This window comes from Gymnogyps californianus, chromosome Z, assembly GCF_018139145.2.
Source record: "Gymnogyps californianus isolate 813 chromosome Z, ASM1813914v2, whole genome shotgun sequence".
NCBI lineage: Eukaryota > Metazoa > Chordata > Aves > Accipitriformes > Cathartidae > Gymnogyps > Gymnogyps californianus.
Genome location: NC_059500.1, coordinates 70681523 through 70703219, shown reverse-complemented (window position 1 = coordinate 70703219; position 21697 = coordinate 70681523). Strand labels below are relative to the sequence as shown.

Here is a 21697-nt window from a genome sequence, read left to right as displayed (position 1 = left end):
ACTAGATACCCTATACCTTTAAGTTCTGGTTTCCTAAAAGGACTGAACATGGAGCATAAAACTAGAAGACAACATGTAAAAAACACGGCGTCAAAGTTCAGATAAGACTGAATGCTTCTGCAATGCAACTGCAAGCCTGTCAGTAATATTTACGACTGATATTCAAGTTACAAAAAAAACAAGTTAAATGCTTACTTTTTGCATAACTTTTCTCGCCCACTTCAGTTGTGCAATATACCACTGTGCTGCAGGGCAGGAACAACGAGCAGCCCGGAAGAGCAAGATAATTCGCTGAAGAACTCCTGACACTTTCTGACGACCTTCTCTCTCAATTTTTAAAAGAATGTCATTGCAGTCTTCCTGAAAAATGCAAATTCCAAGACAAAAACAAGCCCCAAAATTAGAAAGGACATATACAATAAGGAATCTGACCTAAATGTTGTTTCTGCTTCTAAGAGTATTTCTCTTCTTCTTTAGAGCATAGATCCTTTATGGAAAAAATACAGAGGCAAACATACTTTCTTATCACTATGGTGCTACTTAAGTAAATGAATGGACGTGGAAAAAACAGACAGAAAAATGAGCTGAAAGGAACTAGAATAAAGATCATGATTATTTCATAAATACATTCAAACAAAGACCCAAGAAACTTCTATCATGCATGCTTACTTCACTGAGAGAAGCTGGCTGAGGACAGTATAATGGTGGTGCTGGAAGATAAAGCCCATCTGGAACTAAACCATACAATTTTCTGCTAAGATCCTTGGCAGAATCCATCAAAAGCTGAAATGTCTCTGACAGAATATCAGCATCTGCCATAACAGCTGCTTTCAGTAGTTCCTGTATTGAACTATAAAGAACATTTGCATCTTCCTCTTCAATGGGATCTATAAAATATTAAGCACAGAAACCAATAAATTGACACAATTAATACATGGCCTTCATTCTGAAATTATGAAGCTACGTTCTCAGAATTTGCATTCATCTATTACAATGTATACATTGCATCTACTTGCTTTAAGATAAGATCTCTCACATTTGAAAACAGTATTCAATTATTAATTTTAGTTTTTGCCACATTAAGGGGGAAGCTATTGCCTTTCTAGATAGAGAACTGAACTTCACAGCCATGCCTTTGCTTGGCATAAAATTCTGGCAATTCATTCTTGCCAAGCAGGCATAAACTTGGTATACTATTAATAATGACTACAACAACTCTTTTGTCAGTGAGCATGATGATCAAGGAAAGGGAAATGTACTTGTTTGATCTCTTTTACATATTATTACATTTTTTCCTCATCTCCTAGAAGTAGCACGACCTTCAATATACATCATCAATTGGTTCCCGGTATTTGCATAATTATACTGCTCTACTTCCACTTCTACTCCTCCTGCTTGTCTTGAAATATGTGCTGCCAAATCTTTCCACTACCTATCATACTTACAGATTGTTATATATAGCATGTATATGTGTGTGTGTCTGTTTGAAATAAAATCCTTGGAAATGAGTACAAAAGAAGAATCTACAGTGTGTTTGGGATATGGCTTAGATAAAGGTAAATAGCATCCACCTACTGACAGGAACTTGAAATGTGGTTTCCAAACACACAAAAAGAGAGTAAGGAATAGAGATCGTACCAGTAAACTTTCTGTAAAATGTAAACAAGGACAGGTTGATCTAGCTAACTGGAGGAATTTCAGCAGTAAAATATTAAGTTAGGTTATGTGATAAAAAGCTTGTATAAACCCATACAAAGGAGCACAGAGACAACAGCAGGTGGGGGAACCTGAATAATACCTAGACCCATCTACTCACAGTAGAAAAATCAACCCATGAAAGGCTCATCTCCACAAGCCTAGAGATGCAGAACAGCAAATTATGTGCTCAGAGAAATGGACACCCTGCACAGGCTCTTCCCCAGGAGAGCCATCAGCCCCAGTGTCCAGGTATGGAACCCATCAAGATGAGCCAATGGGAGTGGCTCTCTTCAGTACCTTTTGGCTTGAGAGGGGTTACTGCCAAGAAAGATAGGACATACTATAGGATGCAGCAGAAGAGCTTTTTGGGATTGCACAAGGCTCATTATGGGATCTTTAGGAAAGAAACCAAAGGTATGGCACGGAGCTGTGGCAGCCTCACCTCCGCTGGGCATTGTCAGCACATGTCTATTTTCCTGGGTGAGGGACTCTCTATTCCGTGTGTCTGTGTATAGGATTTTAAGTGCCAGCAACTGGAGTGGGACCACAGGTCAGAAAGCGTGTGTGTCTGGGATGCCAGCAACTGCAGAGACTGGAGTTAAGTCATATCAAGTGCCAGCAACCAGAATGGGACCATGTGTCAGAGTGCCCATGTATCCATAGCGCCAGCAACTGGAGCAAGTGAGGCTACATAAGCGAATGTGTGAGTGCTAGCAAGTATCAAGTCACACTAACTGACGAGTAAGTGAAGTGCCCTGGGAGCGAGGGGTGTGTGCACCTCGCTCTTGCAATAGTAGAGACCACAGGAGTTGGCAGTGACTGGAAGGACCAGTGAACACCTGGCCAACTGCCAGAGACAACTGGGAGACCTGCTTGTGTGTCTGCATGTCTCTAAGGGCAAGACAAGGGGATTTGGATACTGGAGGGACCAAGGGAGTCATGACCACCTGCCAGAAAGACAGTGTGCACACAGGTGCATGTGTCTCTAAGGGCGAAGAACACGGAAAGACTGAGAATCCCAGGCCAGCTAGCTACTGGATGGACTGTATATTCAAGGTCAGCTACTGTGGGGGTGCGCAGACAGTGTGTGTGTGGGGAGAAGAGGGTATCTGTGAGTGGGTCTGTACCAGACAATGGAGCAGGGCTGTGGCTTTGGGGGCTCATACATGCAGACACCAGCAACTTTGGACATTCAGCTACTGGGTCTAAGCCCAGCTACTGGAGGGATCCTATATGTACAATGGGATGTCTGTATAAGTGTATATCTGCATAAACTGTATGCATATGGTCCCTATATGCATGTATGTCCTCTATGCATATAGACCTATAGGTAGACCTTCATCCTGACCAGCAAGAGAGGCAAACGGGATGGGATTGTTGGTGCTGTTTGCGCAAGTGCTGAGCATGTCTGTAGGCATTGATCTATGTAGCCAGCTGTATACAGGTGGTGTGTATGTGTTTGTGTATGTGCCTACTGGGAACACATTCTCAGCCTTGCCAGCTGTTGGACCTGGGGGCAGGGAGCTGTCAGGCTATGAGATACCACCCCCTCCCCCTTTAACAAAGGAAACACAAAAATTAAACACTATCTTGTAACTAATTTTAAGTATGATGATACTGCCCATACTGTTAATACATTCGCATTTGCTTCAGGGCATTTTTTTGTTTGTTTTAATGAAGCTTCAGTTTTCTTCCAAACTGAAGGTAGTATCAAATACAGTCAAATAAGGTTTTGGCTGATACGCATGAAGAGGACAAGACTGATAATACGGTCCATTTTTAGAATGATCAAAGCCAAAACCCAAACAAGTATTCGAATACATTGTAACAGTAATGCGCACATCAGAGAAGACGAAGTAATTGTTTCTTTTTAAGACAGCGTATAACACAAAATATGCAGTGAAATAACATGAAAAATAAACACAATTATTTATAATAGTCTGTACCCGTAAACTGCTTGTATTTAATACATCCTGATGTTTCAGAAGTAACTGGCTGTCCCAACAAAGATTGTAACTTTTCTTGAAAAGCCTTCATTGGTGATAAGCTTAATGGCAGGTGACATGCTGTGTTTTTCAGTCTGAAAATATAACAAGAAACTGTTCATTAATAACAAAGTAAAACCCATAGATAATCTAATGAAGCTCTATTAAATGAATATCTAAGATAAAATAACTAATCTTAACATGTTAGGTCCTACACCTACTAGGAGTCTGGGAACATGAATTCTTGAGGCAAAGGATATGCCTTGTTATAAACTTCACACAAATAACTTTAGTAACAAAATACAGGATACTAATTCCAAGCTCAAATTTACCTTGAGAATTCATCAGAGTTCTGACAATACAGCTGGTAGGCCACACCAATTGAAACAGACAGTTTCCAGTCCCCAAGTCTGTGTGTTAACCACACAGCCTCTGGAATGAGTCCACCAATAAAGAACAAATCAAGAGCATATTCAGCGGTCCACACAGATGAAAGGTTTTGGTCCCTGACAGCTCTGGTAACCAAACAGTGTTGCAGTGGAATAATACGAGGAGATAAGTCTGTGACACAAAAAACACATTTTAAAGTTTAAATAAATCTGCATGCTATCAGATGAATAATCTAGAATTCATATGTTCACATTGCTTTTGGATTCATTTCAGTGTACAATTGCTCTTTATTAGAAGCACACTATGGGGTTTATCTGCAGCAGGCAGATGCAGCTCATGCTGTGATATAACAGTGAGGTCAGAGTAGGCTGTTTTTCTGCTTAATAATGTGGGATATGCAAGTATGTGCAAAACTTGTGGGTTATTCTTACTTTAAAGATTTAATCACAGTGACAGAACATCTGCACGTATGCTACATATGCTTAGGATATTCCAGAGGGTACACTTGAGGTAAATGGAAATTCTGAGAGTTTTCCTAGTGTAGCTATGTTGTTTGTACTCACTGTGCTGCTTATTGCAGAAGACAGAAAGCTACAATGCATTTTTGAGAAAGAGTAGTACATTATTTTAAGAGAGTGTATCAAGACAAACTGAAGACTGATTTAGTATCTCCTTGTTTCTTGACATTTAGATTTGTTTTCCAAGGTTTTACTTCCTGGTTTCCCTGAAGAGCTGCTGCTGAACATAACTCTAAGGAGTTATTTGCATCTCTTGCAGTTTCTGTTTACTGTTGAGGCAATGACATTATTTAGGGAAATATTCACACTAATCCAGCTCATGCAGTGCAATTTTTCCAAGATTGTCTCACCATGTACAGGGATCTTTGACTAATGCAAGTATTAAAATCATGGTCTTATTTTGTAGGTTTTATCTGGAAAGTTGTCCAATTAAAACATCCAAAAGACCATGAAGAAATATATACCAGTACATGTTGTAGCACAGAAACATTAAAAATAGTCAATGTATTCAAACACACTGCAGAAAATCTAATGAATCAAAATAAGTTAATATTGCAGAGAAATACCCGGCATTATAATATCAACTTACTAGTAGAGTACTTAAAATACTTCCAAATAACTCTTCATTCCTGTGGACATTCAATCACTTTGAAAAATTAACTCTGAAACCAAGAATTCCTAACAAGGGAAATCTTTAAACAGAATCTCTTGCAGAAAGTAGATAAACCACCCACTGTGATAAATACTAATTCTCACAAAAATGCTGAAAAACAGGACTTAAACTACAAGTACTACTTGGGTTCAACAACAAACCAACTTGATATTCCCACTTGTTCTGATGATATGGTGTCTGAAGCATTTTGGCTTCCAAGAGCTCAACTGTCAAATAAGCAAAAAATGCTTTCCTCTGGCTTTTCAGTTTGGGTCACACTGTATCATGGATCCAATTCAACTATTTGTTAAGCACTGCTTTTCTCTCACTTTTGGGAGGATCAAAGTCAGTCAGAGCCACATCTTTAGTCAAAAGTAGTGCAAGAAACATGAAATTCTAATGTTGCTTAATTTAGGTGAAAAAATACAGCATCCTTTTACCTGAATATCAGATTTAGATCACTAATCTCAAAGCATGGGAAAAATAAAAAAAACCCTAGAGGGAAAAAAAAAAAAAAAAAAAAAAAAGATTAACGTATTGGGAGGCAATCCTGAAGAGCAAAGGAGTCCAGGAAGGCTAGACATTCTTCAAGAAGGAAATCTTAAAGTTGCAGGAGCAGGCAGTCCCCATGTGCCGAAAGACAAGCCGGTGGGGGAAGACGACCGGCCTCGCTGAACAGAGAGCTCTGGCCTGAACTCAGGAGAAAAAAAGACAGTTTATGACCTTTGGAAGAAGGGGCAGGCAACTCTGGAGGACTACAAGGATGTTGTGAGGTTATGCAGGGAGAAAATTAGAAGGGTTAAAGCCCAACTAGAACTTAATTTGGCTACTGCTGTAAAAGACAATAAAAAAAATGTTTCTATAAACACATTAACAACAAAAGGAGAGCTAAGGAGAATCTCCATCCTTTACCGGATGCAGGGGGAAACATCATGAAAAAGGCTCGGGAAATGGCTGAGGTACTTACTGCATCCTTGGCCTCAGTCTTTCACAGTAAGACCAGTTGTTATTGGGGTACCCAGCCCCCTGAGCTGGGAGACAGGGACAAGGAGCAGAATGAAGCCCCCATAATCCAAGGGGAAATGGTTAGCAACCTGCTACACCACTTAGACACACACAAGTCTATGGGGCCGGATGGGATCCACCCAAAGGTACTGAGGGAACTGGCAGAAGTGCTCACTAAGCCGCATTCAATCATTTATCAGCAGTCCTGGCTAACCAGGGAGGTCCCAGTTGACTGGAAATTAATGTGACGCCTACCTACAAGACGGGTTGGAAGGAGGATCCACAAACTACAGGCCTGTCAGTCTGACTTGATGCCGGGGAAGGTTATGGAAGAGATCATCTTGAGTGCCATCACATGGCATGTACAAGACAACCAGGTGATGGGGCCCAGGCAGCGTGGGTTTATGAAAGGCAAGTCCTGCTTGACTAACCTGATCTCCTTCTATGACAAGGTGACCCACTGAGTGGATGGGGGAAAGGCTGTGGATGTTGTTTACCTGGACTTTACTAAAGCCTTTGACACCGTTTCCCACAGCATTCTCCTGGAGAAACTGGCTGCTCATAGCTTGGATGGGCTTACACTTTGCTGGGTTGAAAACTGGCTGGATGGCCAGGCCCAAAGAGTGCTGGTGAATGGAGCTAAATCCAGTTGGTGGCCGGTCACAAGTGGTGTTCCCCAGGGCTCAGTGTTGGGGCCAGTTCCGCTTAATACCTTTATGAATGATCTGGATGAGGGGATCGAGTGCACCCTCAGTAAGTTTGCAGGCGACACCAAGTTGGGCGGGAGTGTTGATCTGCTTGAGGGCAGGAAGGCTCTACAGAGGGATCTGGACAGGCTGGATCGATGGGCTGAGGCCAACTGTATGAGGTTCAACAAGGCTAAGTGCCGGGCCCTGCACTTGCATCACAACAACCCCATGCAACGCTACAGGCTTGGGGAAGAGTGGCTGGAAAGCTGCCTGGTGGAAAAGGACCTGAGGATGTTGGTCAACAGCGAGCTTAATATGAGCCAGCAGCGTGCCCAGGTGGCCAAGGCGGCCAATAGCATCCTGGCTTGTATCAGAAATCGTGTGGCCAGCAGCACTAGGGAAGTGATTGTCCCCTTGTACTTGGCCCTGGTGAGGCCGCACCTTCAACACTGTGTTCAGCTTTGGGCCCCTCACTACAAGACAGCCATTGAGGTGCTGGAGTGTGTCCAAAGAAGGGCAACGAAGCTGGTGAAGGGTCTAGAGAACAAGTCTTATGAGGAGCGGCTGAGGGAACTGGGGTTGTTTAGCCTGGAGAAAAGGAGGCTGAGGGGAGACCTTATCGCTCTCCACAACTGCCTGAAAGGAGGCTGTAGCGAGGTGGGTGTCGGTCTCTTCTCCCAAGTAACAAGCGATAGGACAAGAGGAAATGGCCTCAAGTTGCGCCAGGGGAGGTTTAGAGTGAATATCAGGAAAAACTTCTTCACTGAAAGGGTTGTCAAGTGCTGGAACAGGCTGCCCAGGGAAGTGGTGGAGTCACCATCCCTGGAGGTATTCAAAAGACCTGTAGGCGTGGTGCTTCGAGACATGGTTTAGTGGTGGACTTGGCAGTGTTAGGTTAATGGTTGGACTCGATGAACTTAAAGGTCTTTTCCAACCTAAATGATTCTATGATTCTATTCTACGGATGACATAATTCAATTGCACACATCAAACTATTAACTTTAAATACCAAAAATATTTTCAATAATAAAGAGGTGCAAAACATTAATCCCACACACAGACACACACACACCCCTCAACAAAAATATCTGGAAAAATTAAGTTATTTTATCTTTACAGTTAATGGTGCTGAAACTACAAATCACCAAGTTAAAACATAACAGACAGCATTGATATACATGTAAAAAAATGATGAGTTAGGCACAGCAAATTAAACTGCTTTTAGAGAAAATACCTTGTTTGATGTGAAGTGGATGCAGGATGTCAACATTGTGCGGGGGAAAGATATATAGCAGCTGATTTGTGAAATAAGCGGCCATGAATCGTGCCATGGATCGAATCACAGCCATAGCAGTTTCAGTATGAACATCTGTTACCATCCATAGTTCATGTTGAAAATACCTGGTTTCTAAAAAAACAGATATCAAATTAAAACATAAGGAAAATGATCTTAAATTTGAATGCTACAATCATTTAATCACAGCTTATAAAACTTTTTTTTTAAAACAAGCAAACTACGGTATTACTTCTTGACAAGCTTTCAGGACTTACAGAGCTTACTCTTTTACACTAATTACACATTATATTAATAAGACTTTTATACTAGGGTTTTAATGACTAGAGATGGACCTCTAGTACCTAAATTTAGATCAGCACTGAGTCAAAAAAACCTGTTTACATTTAGATTTCATACTCTGACTTAACAGAAAAAAAAATTACAAGCATCTGCAAAAAAATCCCACCGTCAATTTAAGATGGGTGACCCATCTAAAATACACTATTTTATCATGTTGTATCACAAAAAAATGTTAAATCAATATAAAATGAAATCACATAATTTCCCCCTTATTTTTCTTATCTAAAGTCTTTCCTTGAGCAGATTTGAATCTAAGAACATTTAACAGGCCATGCTGTCACTATTAATTATACAATGAAAGTTCTCTAAACACTTACTCCAACAAGTGTAGCTGAAAGAACATCTGAGGATCAGGGAAAGACCTTTACAGTCACTGAAAACAGACTTCAGTCCAGTGTAAAAAGAAAAGCATGCTGTCAAGTGTGTGTGTGATGGCGCAGAAATTAGATACTAGGTTATTCAAACAGTATCAACATACCTTATCACACTTTTATGCAATACCAACATACCAGAAAATTTTTCCATCTGACTCACTGAGAGCTGTGATCGCCTTAGAATCTCTCCTACCAGATGATCACAGAGTCCCTGAGCCTCACACAAGTTATATTGATACAGGTGGCAAAACAATATTGCAAGATAATATCTACTCTGAAGAAAACATGTTCTTTTTCCTCCTGCATTAAAAGAGACAAAAATGGCAGAAGTCCAGTTGGAAAAGAAACAATAAACACAAAAAAAGACACAACAGGTTTGAAAGTACTAGTTCCTCCCTCTCCAGAAATATACCTATGTAAACACATACTCTGAGAAGGAACAGAAATCAGGAACAGCTATTTTAGGAGATATGATCCTCCTACAACCTCTAAGTTACAAGTGAGTTAATGCTCATCCACCACAGTTTTACTTCTAGAGATCTGGCAGTTTTCAAAACAATACAGTGTATAATTGTTAAGACACAGACAAAGACAGGAGAGCTCAAGGGGGCCTAGCTTTCAAAGAAGGGATGCCTAAACCACAATGAAATTGCTTAGACATCCACCAAGCTTCCAATATCCTGAATTCTTTCTGCATGAAGTATTCCTCATCATAAAAACCAGCAAAAAATTTTTCTCATGATGCCTGGGAAGAGACTCTGGAATATCCGTTTCAATTCAACTCCTAAATAAACTCCTGCCACAAATTATTTTGTTTTGTTACTTCCCAAACACTAAGTCTTTTGATTTTACAGCTACTAAAGGCATTGATTTATGTTCATCTGTTTTTCATTATCTCTTTCTTGCTTAGAAATATACCTAGAGCTTTTCTGTACCAAGTATTTCATAATCACAAGAAAACTCTGATATTAAAATAGAAATGCACGGAATTTTCTCCAGAAGTAATCAGACTTAAGTTTTGACTGGTCTCTATTCAAATCCCAGCTTAATTTCAAATATGCATGCTTTATGTGTATTGCCCCCTTTTTTTGAAGGGCAAACAGTCACAAATAACTACATAAAGTGATTATACAACTTACCCCCTCCACCCCCAAAAAAGATTTTATCCCTTACCTTTTGCCTTGATTTCACAAAGAGATCTTTTCCAAATGTCCACAGATTCTCTGTATGAGCCTAAAAGGAACTTTTCCTCACCTATAAAAGTCATATGTATAACAAATTAAAAGCTCTACATAGTTAGTCTTAGATGTGTAAACACACATGCACTTACTTCACTATTACAGATTTACAAAAAGCAGAGTAACATATGTAAGTCTCCAGCAAATCTCTATTTTCAGAGGTAAATCTAAGTTTTGAGCATCTGAAAGAACATGATTTTGAATACCCCTCCCTGCCTTTTTTTTTTCAAATTGCTAAATCACTATTAAATGAAAAAATCAATTCAGGTTATAATGACTCCTACAAGGTTTTCAGTAATTAGGTTATTTTTTTAGTTTACACAAGGTTACAAATGTTAACTATACTTAGAAACTTCAGTACTCAAACCCCACAATAGTTCATTAATGGAGAAAAGCATTCTCTCTTATCTGTTTTCATATTTCCTATGATGTGGAAGATGTTTTTTCATTGTAAAAAGTAGTTGTAAAATTATTTAGCAAGTTGAACATATATATTTCTTTTCAGTGTAAAAGCACTTTTAAACAACAGGTCTATGGACTGTGACACATTTTATCTCTCTAAATGTTACCTCTCCACCTCTATTCCCATTCCAATTTTTAATCCATTGGTCAATTCCTAAATACTTTGACAGAAAGGTACCTGTAAAAGAGAGCAGCTCCTGGGCAAAGGAGAAGGAGGAAAAAAGGAAAAAAATAGCACTACCATAGAAGAAAAGACAAGGACAAATCTGCCACTCTATCCTGCTTATCAGCAGCTAGCCAGTTCAGGTATTGGCTGGCCCATCAGCATATATGTTACTCTAGCTCACCCATAAACTGTGCCATATTTATTTGGCAACCTGAATGTAAATAAAGAACATAAGGAATGGGTGGGAAGTTGCATGTATTGTTAGAATGAGTGAGAGAGACATGAAGGAGCTAATGTGTTGTACAGAGTGATGTCGGAAGAGAAGCTAGAAGTAACATTTAATGGAGAGAGATCAAGAATATGGAGCGGAAACGGAATTGTGGTGGGAGACATAAATGGGAAGCTGGGCTTATTACTGTGGAAGGCGAAAGGAAGATAGAGCATGGGACAGTAATGTCTAGGAAATTAGGCTACAACCACATACTGTTTGCAAACTAAATATGCTAGATTAAGTCTATTACATTAGGTTACACTAAATTAGATGCTTAGTTGAGGCTGACTACATTCATGTACACAGTATGCTCAGGTCCACAGCGATCACATGGAGTGAACAAGATTTCTACATAGATATCCAGTAAGAGACACATTGTGATGCCCACCTACTTCAGAGGAAATAACACAGTACAAATGAGATCAGAATTCAGATCCTGCATTCAGATTCTCTAGGACACGATTCAAAGCAAACTGAAGTCAATATAGTCTTTTTATTTAGCTCAACAAGCTCTAAAGATTATAATACAATCTACCAGTGTGCTGGGACATGAAGTATTTACGAGAGAGTTTTGATTAGCATTTTAAGAAAAGTCCCACTATTAACTTTTTTTAAATCTGGTGGTCAGCTATTGTCATTAAGTTGGACCTAATTTTCCTAGTATTCAGGTAACCATGCAACTACCTAACATTTGTAGTTCTTTCCAAAGTACTAACCAGATACAGAATTAATCTTCAAATGTTGTTCTAAGGTCACTCCTGAAGACTGGAGGGTTGCTTGTATATGACTTAAAAGCAATAAGACAACAGACTCTTCTTCTGCATTCTTGTTCACTTTTCTGTTCAGCTGCGCCTGATACCAAACCACTTTCTTATACAATAATTGCCATAGTACAATCAACCTGTAGTTCAAGAAATATAATATTATGAAAATCATCAAAAGTTAACAGTTACTTACACTGATTTCTTCTTTTCTTGTATTTTGCATTATGTATCTAAAAACTAAATTATATTTTATGCTAACAACTACTTTCTTGACTTCAACAACGGGGAAAAAATGAAACACTTTTTGCCTTGGGTTTTTTTAATTGACCAACAAACATTGATTGTCCTGAATTTGCGTACACGCAACAATCTACTTCAAGCACTCAAATGCACCCAAAATGACTCCCTTACTATCTAAACAATGGGGAAATGAAATAAACTAGGTAGACCTCAAAACAGGTATCAATGTCTTTATAAACAAGACTGATTAAAAATACAATGAAAGTGTAACACAGAAAAGCAAAGACAGGGAAACAGGAGACTGCAGATCATGTTTTTAGAGCTGGCAAGTCCCTGCTGCCCAGCACAGTACTATTAGATGTACCAGCTCAGATATGTAATAAGCTTGCCAACACAAGCAAATATACATTGCCAGGGACTTGAAAAAGCTTGCCCAGAACTGCAACGCACCTGCATCTTCTTGTCTAGCACTACTGCTTCCATTATTAATACATACGGAATCAGTCATATGCACAGTGCTCAGTACCTGGAGCACAATTAATCAAAAACACGGATTATCTTCTCCAAGACAACTGAAATTTGCCTATCAAATTTATGGTGAACACGGTATTATATTTTAAGCTTACTGAAGAAATGTATTTTACTGTAGTAAGATTAAATTTGTGAGTTATAATGCTTCTTAGGTTCTACATCTCTGGAAAGGAACAGCTTGCTTGTATGATTACCACACTTGGATTCATTTGAGTTTTGCAGTAAAGAAATAGCCCAGTGACAGTAACATACCTTCCCAATAGTTGGATAGCACACTTCAGTTTAAGCTTTTTTCAAGTTTATGTGTGTATCTTCAAAGAAGAAATAGCTCTGATAGTTTAGTAAGTTACCACACACTGGGGTTTTTCTTACTGTTCCAGGACACCATATCCATAATCAAGTGCAAACTTTGCTGACTAAACTGACATTCTAGATATATAGCATATGAGCAGGCTCTTGGCTCCACAGAGTTTGGAACTTCTGCATGGGAAGGAGTGGAATGGGCAAGAGGCGGTAAAAGCTCGTTAAGCTGCAATACCTGGATTGATGCTGCACTACCAGACCTGGTATGAGCTGTTAACCCACCAATTATCTCTGAACTGATTGGCAGTAATTACCGAAGTCACCATAACTGAACTATATTCAACTATAGATCTGAGCCCTAATCTGCATGCTTTAACAGATTATCATGCTTTTCCATAGAGTATGACATAGGAAAGAAACAAAAGGATGCTGTAATTACTGTGTAACTGAAAAATAATATTGTTCTTCCAACATATAGAATCATAGAATCATTTAGGTTGGAAAAGACCTTTAAGTTCATCGAGTCCAACCATTAACCTAACACTGCCAAGTCCACCACTAAACCATGTCTCGAAGCACCACGCCTACAGGTCTTTTGAATACCTCCAGGGATGGTGACTCCACCACTTCCCTGGGCAGCCTGTTCCAGCACTTGACAACCCTTTCAGTGGAAGTTTTTCCTGATATTCACTCTAAACCTCCCCTGGCGCAACTTGAGGCCATTTCCTCTTGTCCTATCGCTTGTTACTTGGGAGAAGAGACCGACACCCACCTCGCTACAGCCTCCTTTCAGGCAGTTGTGGAGAGCGATAAGGTCTCCCCTCAGCCTCCTTTTCTCCAGGCTAAACAACCCCAGTTCCCTCAGCCGCTCCTCATAAGACTTGTTCTCTAGACCCTTCACCAGCTTCGTTGCCCTTCTTTGGACACACTCCAGCACCTCAATGGCTGTCTTGTAGTGAGGGGCCCAAAGCTGAACACAGTGTTGAAGGTGCGGCCTCACCAGGGCCAAGTACAAGGGGACAATCACTTCCCTAGTGCTGCTGGCCACACGATTTCTGATACAAGCCAGGATGCTATTGGCCGCCTTGGCCACCTGGGCACGCTGCTGGCTCATATTAAGCTCGCTGTTGACCAACATCCTCAGGTCCTTTTCCACCAGGCAGCTTTCCAGCCACTCTTCCCCAAGCCTGTAGCGTTGCATGGGGTTGTTGTGATGCAAGTGCAGGGCCCGGCACTTAGCCTTGTTGAACCTCATACAGTTGGCCTCAGCCCATCGATCCAGCCTGTCCAGATCCCTCTGTAGAGCCTTCCTGCCCTCAAGCAGATCAACACTCCCGCCCAACTTGGTGTCGCCTGCAAACTTACTGAGGGTGCACTCGATCCCCTCATCCAGATCATTCATAAAGGTATTAAGCGGAACTGGCCCCAACACTGAGCCCTGGGGAACACCACTTGTGACCGGCCACCAACTGGATTTAGCTCCATTCACCAGCACTCTTTGGGCCTGGCCATCCAGCCAGTTTTCAACCCAGCAAAGTGTAAGCCCATCCAAGCTATGAGCAGCCAGTTTCTCCAGGAGAATGCTGTGGGAAACGGTGTCAAAGGCTTTAGTAAAGTCCAGGTAAACAACATCCACAGCCTTTCCCCCATCCACTCAGTGGGTCACCTTGTCATAGAAGGAGATCAGGTTAGTCAAGCAGGACTTGCCTTTCATAAACCCACGCTGCCTGGGCCCCATCACCTGGTTGTCCTGTGTATCTTCCCCATGCAAACATCATTCATACCTTTTTTCTGTTTTTGCATCATGGTATACGGCTCGAGGAGGCTCTCTAAGCAGAGATTTCAGTGAGCTGAATTGCTGAGTAGTACTCTCATCAAGAACTAGGAAAACAGGCACAGTGAGGGAGTCAAGTTCCACGAGACTATTATCATGAGGAGATGCAAAAAAATTCTCATACTGTAGTATGCACACGCTACTTAGAGTGTGAGAAACCATCTTTAAAAGACAGAAGCATGCCAAAAGGTTTTTTGAGAACAACCGATCTTGTTGCTGTATAAGCATCAGTTTTAAAGTTTGTAATGTCAGCTTTGCCACGTGCCCAGTCAGACTGGCTCTTGAATGCCAGTACAAGACAGTTAAACACTGCTGAAAATATTTTAGGACACAATGCATCCAGTGAGTATTCTTCACAGACTTGTTTAAAGATGCATCCTGGTATAGCAAAGAACATTTCACAAACTGAAGAATGTTGAAAAAGTGGATAATGCAGTTCACTGTGTAATTCAGCAACATATCTTTCTCTTCCATATTTTTTGAAATCCCGATCTGCCATGCAGCAAGGAGGTTTTTCTGAATGGAATATAGTTCCACTGATAATGTATCTTTCTCTTCAGTATTGTCTTTTGCATGGATGGTATCAAACATTGACGCAAATTCTAAGTGGCCTTGATCAGCTTTACCAACAAACGAATGGATTCTTTGGCTATAGAAGCTGGAAGGGCTATTGCAAAACTGCTTTTCGTCATCTGATTCTTCTTCATAATCCTACATCAGACAAAAAACCCCCAAAAAACAACAACAGTTTAATTCAAGTCTATTGAGAAAGAGTATAGCCTGCAAGGAATCACCATTTAGTCTGTCTCACAAATGAAATCTTTGTGCTTAATTAACTTGCTTAATTGCTAATAAGTTTAATTCACAGCAATTTCATCTAGATCTCAAACTAAATGTGGCTATTTGGAATAGTTGTGCAGACAGAAATTAAATTAACTAACAACAACAAAAAAATTACACTGTAAGCACAGCAGTAGTTTTTAAACCAGAAAGTGAAACTCTGTCCTTTATTAAGCCCAGAGTACGAGGAGGAGTTTTTGCCAGATACCTGTAAGATATAAAAGCCATTCAACAAAAGCTCAAAAACTTCAAAGAACAAATAAAAACCAAAAGCATGAAACAGAGTTGGGAAAGGCTGCACAGTAACTTTGATCACAGAGCCATTCTTCCAAAAGATATGTACAAATTTTGGAATTGATGGAAGAATCCTCTAAAATTGAGGATAAATACCTTATTTACCAAGGATAATAATATTGTACTACTTATTAATATACTTTACAGCCCCAGTATATTTAGTAGTGTAATGTTACATTTTATTATAAATTGAAGCTAGAGTATTAAACTGCAATAAACTGATGTATATGTAGATTAGTACGTGTTTTTCAAAAAGTTAATGCACTGCTGAAAGAAATAAGATGTTTGAAAATAAAAATCAAGTATTAGTTGAGAAAATAACCTTATTCCTCACACCTATAAATGAGAATTTAACCAAGACTGAATTACTTTACATATACCTACTAAGAGCAAATATACCTATATTATTTGAAAAAAAAAAATAAAAGAAATAAAAAAATAAATTATTCTTTACATTTAGAATACCTTAAATTATTTGCATAATTGTAAGTGGAAACATGCTATTAAGTACCAGTAAATCCATGGTTTTCTCACTCGTTTCTGTTGTGTCCTCTTCCAGGAATTTTGGAACGGTGGAAAAGATGGAACTTTGGTTTTGAGCGTGTTTTAGAAGACTAGCTTTTAAAGACAACAGTGATCGTAAACACAGAGGTCTCCCTTTAGACTAAAAGAAATAACAATAACACAAAACATATTATCTGTCTCTAGCAAGATCAAACCAGACATTTTCTAAACAAAGCAAGGAAATTGGTCCCTTTTGTAAAAAACTTCAGTTTAGAAGTCCCAGACAGAAAGGCACAACAGGTCAGCAGGCATATGTTTCACAGAAACAAACTATCATTTGACCATGCTTCAGGAATGCAGAATTTTCTCAGCACTAGACTTTACTTTGCTTCAATGCTGAAAGAATGTGCTTTCTTGATCCCTGAAACGATCCTACAAGTTTGCCAGTATGTAGGGCTTTCATGCATTCTTACTAGTAATGTATCTCTTTAAATCCTCAAATCCTTGCCCACTCTTCTAGCTTATACATGAATACCATCATAACTCAGTTCTCCAAAAATCCAAAATACAAACTGAATTAGAAGAGAAGTTGTATTCCATCAGCAAACGCAAAAATTCTGAACTTAATATCTATTATATCCTATGTGGTTGGCAACAGTTGCAGGACCCCTTTCTCCAAAGGTTTCCCTTCTCCCAGACTTAGCTCAATTTAGAAGCGACAGAAAAATAAAAAATGCTTTAAGCAAGCTTTAACTGACAACCTCAATTGACGACCTAGTGGACACATGCACACAGCACCATTGGGACTGTTGCTGACCGCTCTAAACCAGCAGCAGCCTAAGACAGAGAGGTTTTACAGAATCCTTTCTGCATCATTCTGAAAGGATGAGTTGGTCAGAGTAGCATAATACCTGTCAATACTCTGAACCAACTCTGTAAGATACAGAAATACCAACTTCTTTTACAGTTCCAGAAAGAATATATAGTGACAGGTAAGACTGTCCCCTTTACTACATTTTACTGAAATGTCACCCAGACATCAAAGGAATAAAATTTCAGAGAAAACTGTGTATTCATTGTTTTCCAGTGAATTCTCAAAACAACTTTAAAATTTAAAAGAACTTATACAAATATCACAGTAAACTAAATTGAGGTACTCAGTTTAAAAATTATGCATTTTTATACACATGAAGTTTTTTACTTAAAGCCTACAAAATAATTCATAACCCTACCTTGGAGTTCAGCAAATTCCGACGGATATTTTCAAGCCGTTGGGTTGAATCAAGCAAAAGGGATCTTACAAATCCTGATGGTGAAAGGTTGTTAGGAAATCTAAGCACTGTTATCATGTATCCATCGGAGACAATGAGGTACGGTAATCTTGAATGTGAAGCAACAGAGAATCTCTGTCTCATAAGGTCACTTTCAGAAGCTGAAGAACCAAGAGACTGACTAGAGTCTTGACAAAAAGAGTGTTGCTGTCTAAAATAAAGATACATCAAAAAATAAGAAGCAACTATCATATGTAATAATCATGAACAGAATAGAGAAGAAATAACTTATGAACATTTAATACCACTCACACTACTGTCCCAATAGGTCCATGCAGAATTCTAAGGAAGTGTCTAAATTTTTGCAGGATAAACACTCTGGATGACACTATTTATGCTTGCAAGCTGCCAGTATTTTGCTGCAGTTGCAACTTTTTTAAGAAAAATAAAAACAGCTTTCAGTATTCTCTTATTATTTCATTAATATTACATGTATTTTTTCACAATTTGACTTTAAATTTCTGTATCATGCTTTCTTAACCAGCTCTTATTGTGTATGCCAAGTGCTTGAAGATTAAATTCTAAGTAGCTTCTAACACAGTCATGTATGAAAAACAAAAATCCCTCAAGATCTGAATCTCAGTATTTCAAAATCAGTTCAGACATTCAACAGAAATATATCAACACACAAATCTCTTACAAAAGAGGTCTTACAAAGTCTTTTCTTACAAAGAAATCACTCCTTACCAAGTTGCAGAAAGCTGTGTTGTGCATGTATCCTAATATTAGCCACATAATACTTTGAAATAATGTGTAAAATTACTGGGTTTTTAAATTTATTTCTTAATAGTCCAGAAGTTAGTAGATTATTTGAAAACAAAGTAGCTGCATACATTCAATAAATTACCTTAATTAAGGTATTTTAATGTATTTTAGTATCTGATTTTTCAACCAGACAGTGTAAAAAGGTATTATAATGCTTTGAATGTTTTCATGAGATGTTACATTTACACACTATCTGGCTTTAGTCACTCAGAATTAATAGGATTTAAAAAAAAAAAAAAATATTAAAGTTTAGATTCTATTTTGTTTCCTCTAGTTATTCAGACTGTGTTACTTTTTGTAACTTTCAATTTATGCTAAAAAGTGTTATCAGAGATCCTTCTATTCCCCCATGCACCCAGCAGCATCATTTCAAAATTTAGATCTGGAGTACCCTAAAAAAAACATTTAAAAAGCTAGCTAGTTTTTGTCCATGCATATATGTTATTTACAAGATCTGATATGGAAACGTGATATAAAGTTCTATAGGTAAAACTAAATACTGAGCAGAGAAATACCACTGGATTATAATAAATCTGCACTTTTCGTGCTTCTTTAAGTTTAATTTCTTCTTATGTCATAAAAACATGCTATCTTAAATGACTACTAAATTCAAACACTTTTAAAAAAACAAATCACTTAATGTATACTTACATTGTCACAATGCCAATTTTCATCACAACCAACCCACTATAAGAAATAGAACTACGAATGAGAAACAGATATTGAGAAGACACGTGAAAAGCAAAAGAGTGAATTTGAAAGACGAAGTTTATGTAAAATTGTAAAAAATATGTTAGAAAGTAAGATATGATCATATGGCAAAAACATGTAAACATTTTCAAACCCTTTTACCTGTATGTTATTAGTGGATGAAATGGAATAAACTCTGCCGGTCCAAACTCTACAGAGCAGCCAGAAGTAATCATGGTCAGCAATTCACCCATACATGTCAATAAAATCAAAGATCCACGTTTTAACATGCAAGCCAAGAAAAGGCTATCAGGAGTCCAACTCATATCGCCAACCCAGTAAGATCTAAATTGGGCAGGAAAAAATATTTTTCTCTGTCAAACTGCTGTATCAAAAGGTTAGGATAGTTTAAAAAAACAAAACAAAACAAACAACCACCTCCCCCAACACAAAACAAAAAAAAATCCACAACAGCAGCAGAAACAGCATCAGTTACTGACCTGATAAACTTGGATGGGACCATGCTATTCTTGCTACTACAACCTTTAAGGCTACCCGAAACAGTTACAAAATTCAATGTGTTTAAAAACAAAATCTGAGTTGCCTAGAAAGAAAGTAAACATGAATGTTTGTATCAAAATGTCATTACTGCAAAAAACAATTTCTATTAGCAAGTTATGCCTTACACTTGATGTACTGGAAACATTATAATACATGAAAGTGACATTGCACTTCAATATTTATTACTATTTAGAGTATTTATTAATTTATATACCTATTTCTACATTTGAAAAATAACTAAACATTATTATATACTCAATATATAATCCGACATTCTTTTTAACATAACTTTTTCTAAAACCCTCAAAATAATGTAAGATCACTCTTCTCCAGTCTTGCTGGTGAATAACAACTGGAGCTCTGAAGGACTGCATCATCCCATCCTGGTACACTAAATAAGCTGGTCCATATTCCCTGTCATCATTAGCACTAAAAACTACATTAAGATTTGGCCTCTCAGTTGTTAAAAGGAATAACATTATGAAGTGGGAACACAACCTCCAATACATGTTAGGCTGAGGCCTGACTGAGAATCATCCAGAACCTTTGCAGATACAATGCAGTAACTGAAATTAACTTCTTTATTATTGATTTCTTGGAGATTAGAAATGACAAAGGAGCTTACACGGATTTCTTAACTGAACAACAGCATTCAAAAAATTGCAAGTTGTGGCAGAACTTTTAGCTACGGATATCAATGTGAATATAATCACATGTATCAATAAGAATGCTGCAAAATCACTCCTAAAAATGTGTTATTAAATCCTTGTTACCACTTCATTCAAACTGAACTATTAGCTTAAATGACATACTGTCTATCATTCATACCTTTGGATCAGTTTGATTAACAGCCACTGCAAGCAGAAGTCCATCTCTTGCAAACGCACATAGCAAAGCTCCTCTTGACTTTACAGACACACACTGAGGAACCAAATTAACAAGAAAACAAGTCTGCTGTACCCAGTGGATCTGGTATGGCAAAGAACTGAATACCAAAAAAAAAGACAACAAAACCAAGAGGTTACTCAGTTATGCTGAATGGGATGATTAATATATAGTAAAAAACAACACAAGACAAAAACACATAAAGCATGAACAATAAAAAAACCAATCTATTTTTCTTCAAAAACCATACAAATGAAAAATATTTTGTATTTACACAAGTTTAAAAAATATGTCTGAGCACTAAGAGTTATTTTTATGGGACAGGAATTTGGGCTGTATGTATAGAACATGCAAATAAATATAGATGCATGCCATACAATTAAGGCACTTGCATTCTAGCCAGGAACAGCTTCCTCAGACAGTGTAACGTCATCCAACACAGGAATACTCAGAATTCGGAAATGAAAATCAACAGTATCCTGCTCTGAACAAAGAAGTTGTGGATGCCCCATCACTGGAAGTGTTCTAAGTCAGGTTGGATTGGGCTTCCAGCAACCTGATCTAGTGAAAGTTGTTCCTGCCCATGGCAGGGGGGTTGGACTAGACGATCTTTAAAGGTCCCTTCCAACCTAAACCATTCTATGACCCTAAAAAGATTCAAAACATGACAGAAAACACAAGAAAGATTCCATTTGGAAGCAAGCCACCTAACAGACAAAAAATAAAGCATTAACATGAAAAAATGAGTTAAACAATAGTAAGCAATGAAACTGAGCGATAGTTGCCATAAAAAAATTATGAGTAACATGGCTGAGAAATGTGGTTACAATTTCAGGCTGCAAGTACTACGGTGTATATATATGCACTCCTACACTGGGAATGTTATGCTCCATTTCATTTTTTGTATTACCAGAAAGGCATTACCATGCTATTGACAAACTACGTGAAGAGTGATGCTGCTTAGTAGGGCGAAGAGGACATCATTAAGTTAGCATCAAAAGGGCATCATTTAACAAAAGCAGTTGTACCATGTCAAGTGTGGGGCAAAATTTTAGCAAGTTACTCAAGTTA

At 38.5% G+C, this 21697-nt stretch overlaps 1 protein-coding gene across 1 annotated transcript in view; it reads right to left on the bottom strand.

Moving 5' to 3' along the window:
- Positions 1–21697, bottom strand: part of CPLANE1 (ciliogenesis and planar polarity effector complex subunit 1) — a 63164-nt gene that overhangs the window by 37799 nt on the left and 3668 nt on the right. Inside the window, exons 6-19 of the mRNA XM_050912520.1 lie at positions 20570–20726; positions 19681–19784; positions 19343–19525; positions 17627–17876; positions 16402–16554; positions 14707–15467; positions 11801–11985; positions 10121–10201; positions 9083–9247; positions 8172–8345; positions 4017–4244; positions 3645–3803; positions 664–887; positions 196–360 (exon numbers count right to left, since the gene is read on the bottom strand). Coding sequence (XP_050768477.1) covers positions 196–360; positions 664–887; positions 3645–3803; positions 4017–4244; positions 8172–8345; positions 9083–9247; positions 10121–10201; positions 11801–11985; positions 14707–15467; positions 16402–16554; positions 17627–17876; positions 19343–19525; positions 19681–19784; positions 20570–20726 — 2989 coding nt within the window. The remainder of the gene's footprint in view (positions 1–195; positions 361–663; positions 888–3644; positions 3804–4016; positions 4245–8171; positions 8346–9082; positions 9248–10120; positions 10202–11800; positions 11986–14706; positions 15468–16401; positions 16555–17626; positions 17877–19342; positions 19526–19680; positions 19785–20569; positions 20727–21697) is intronic.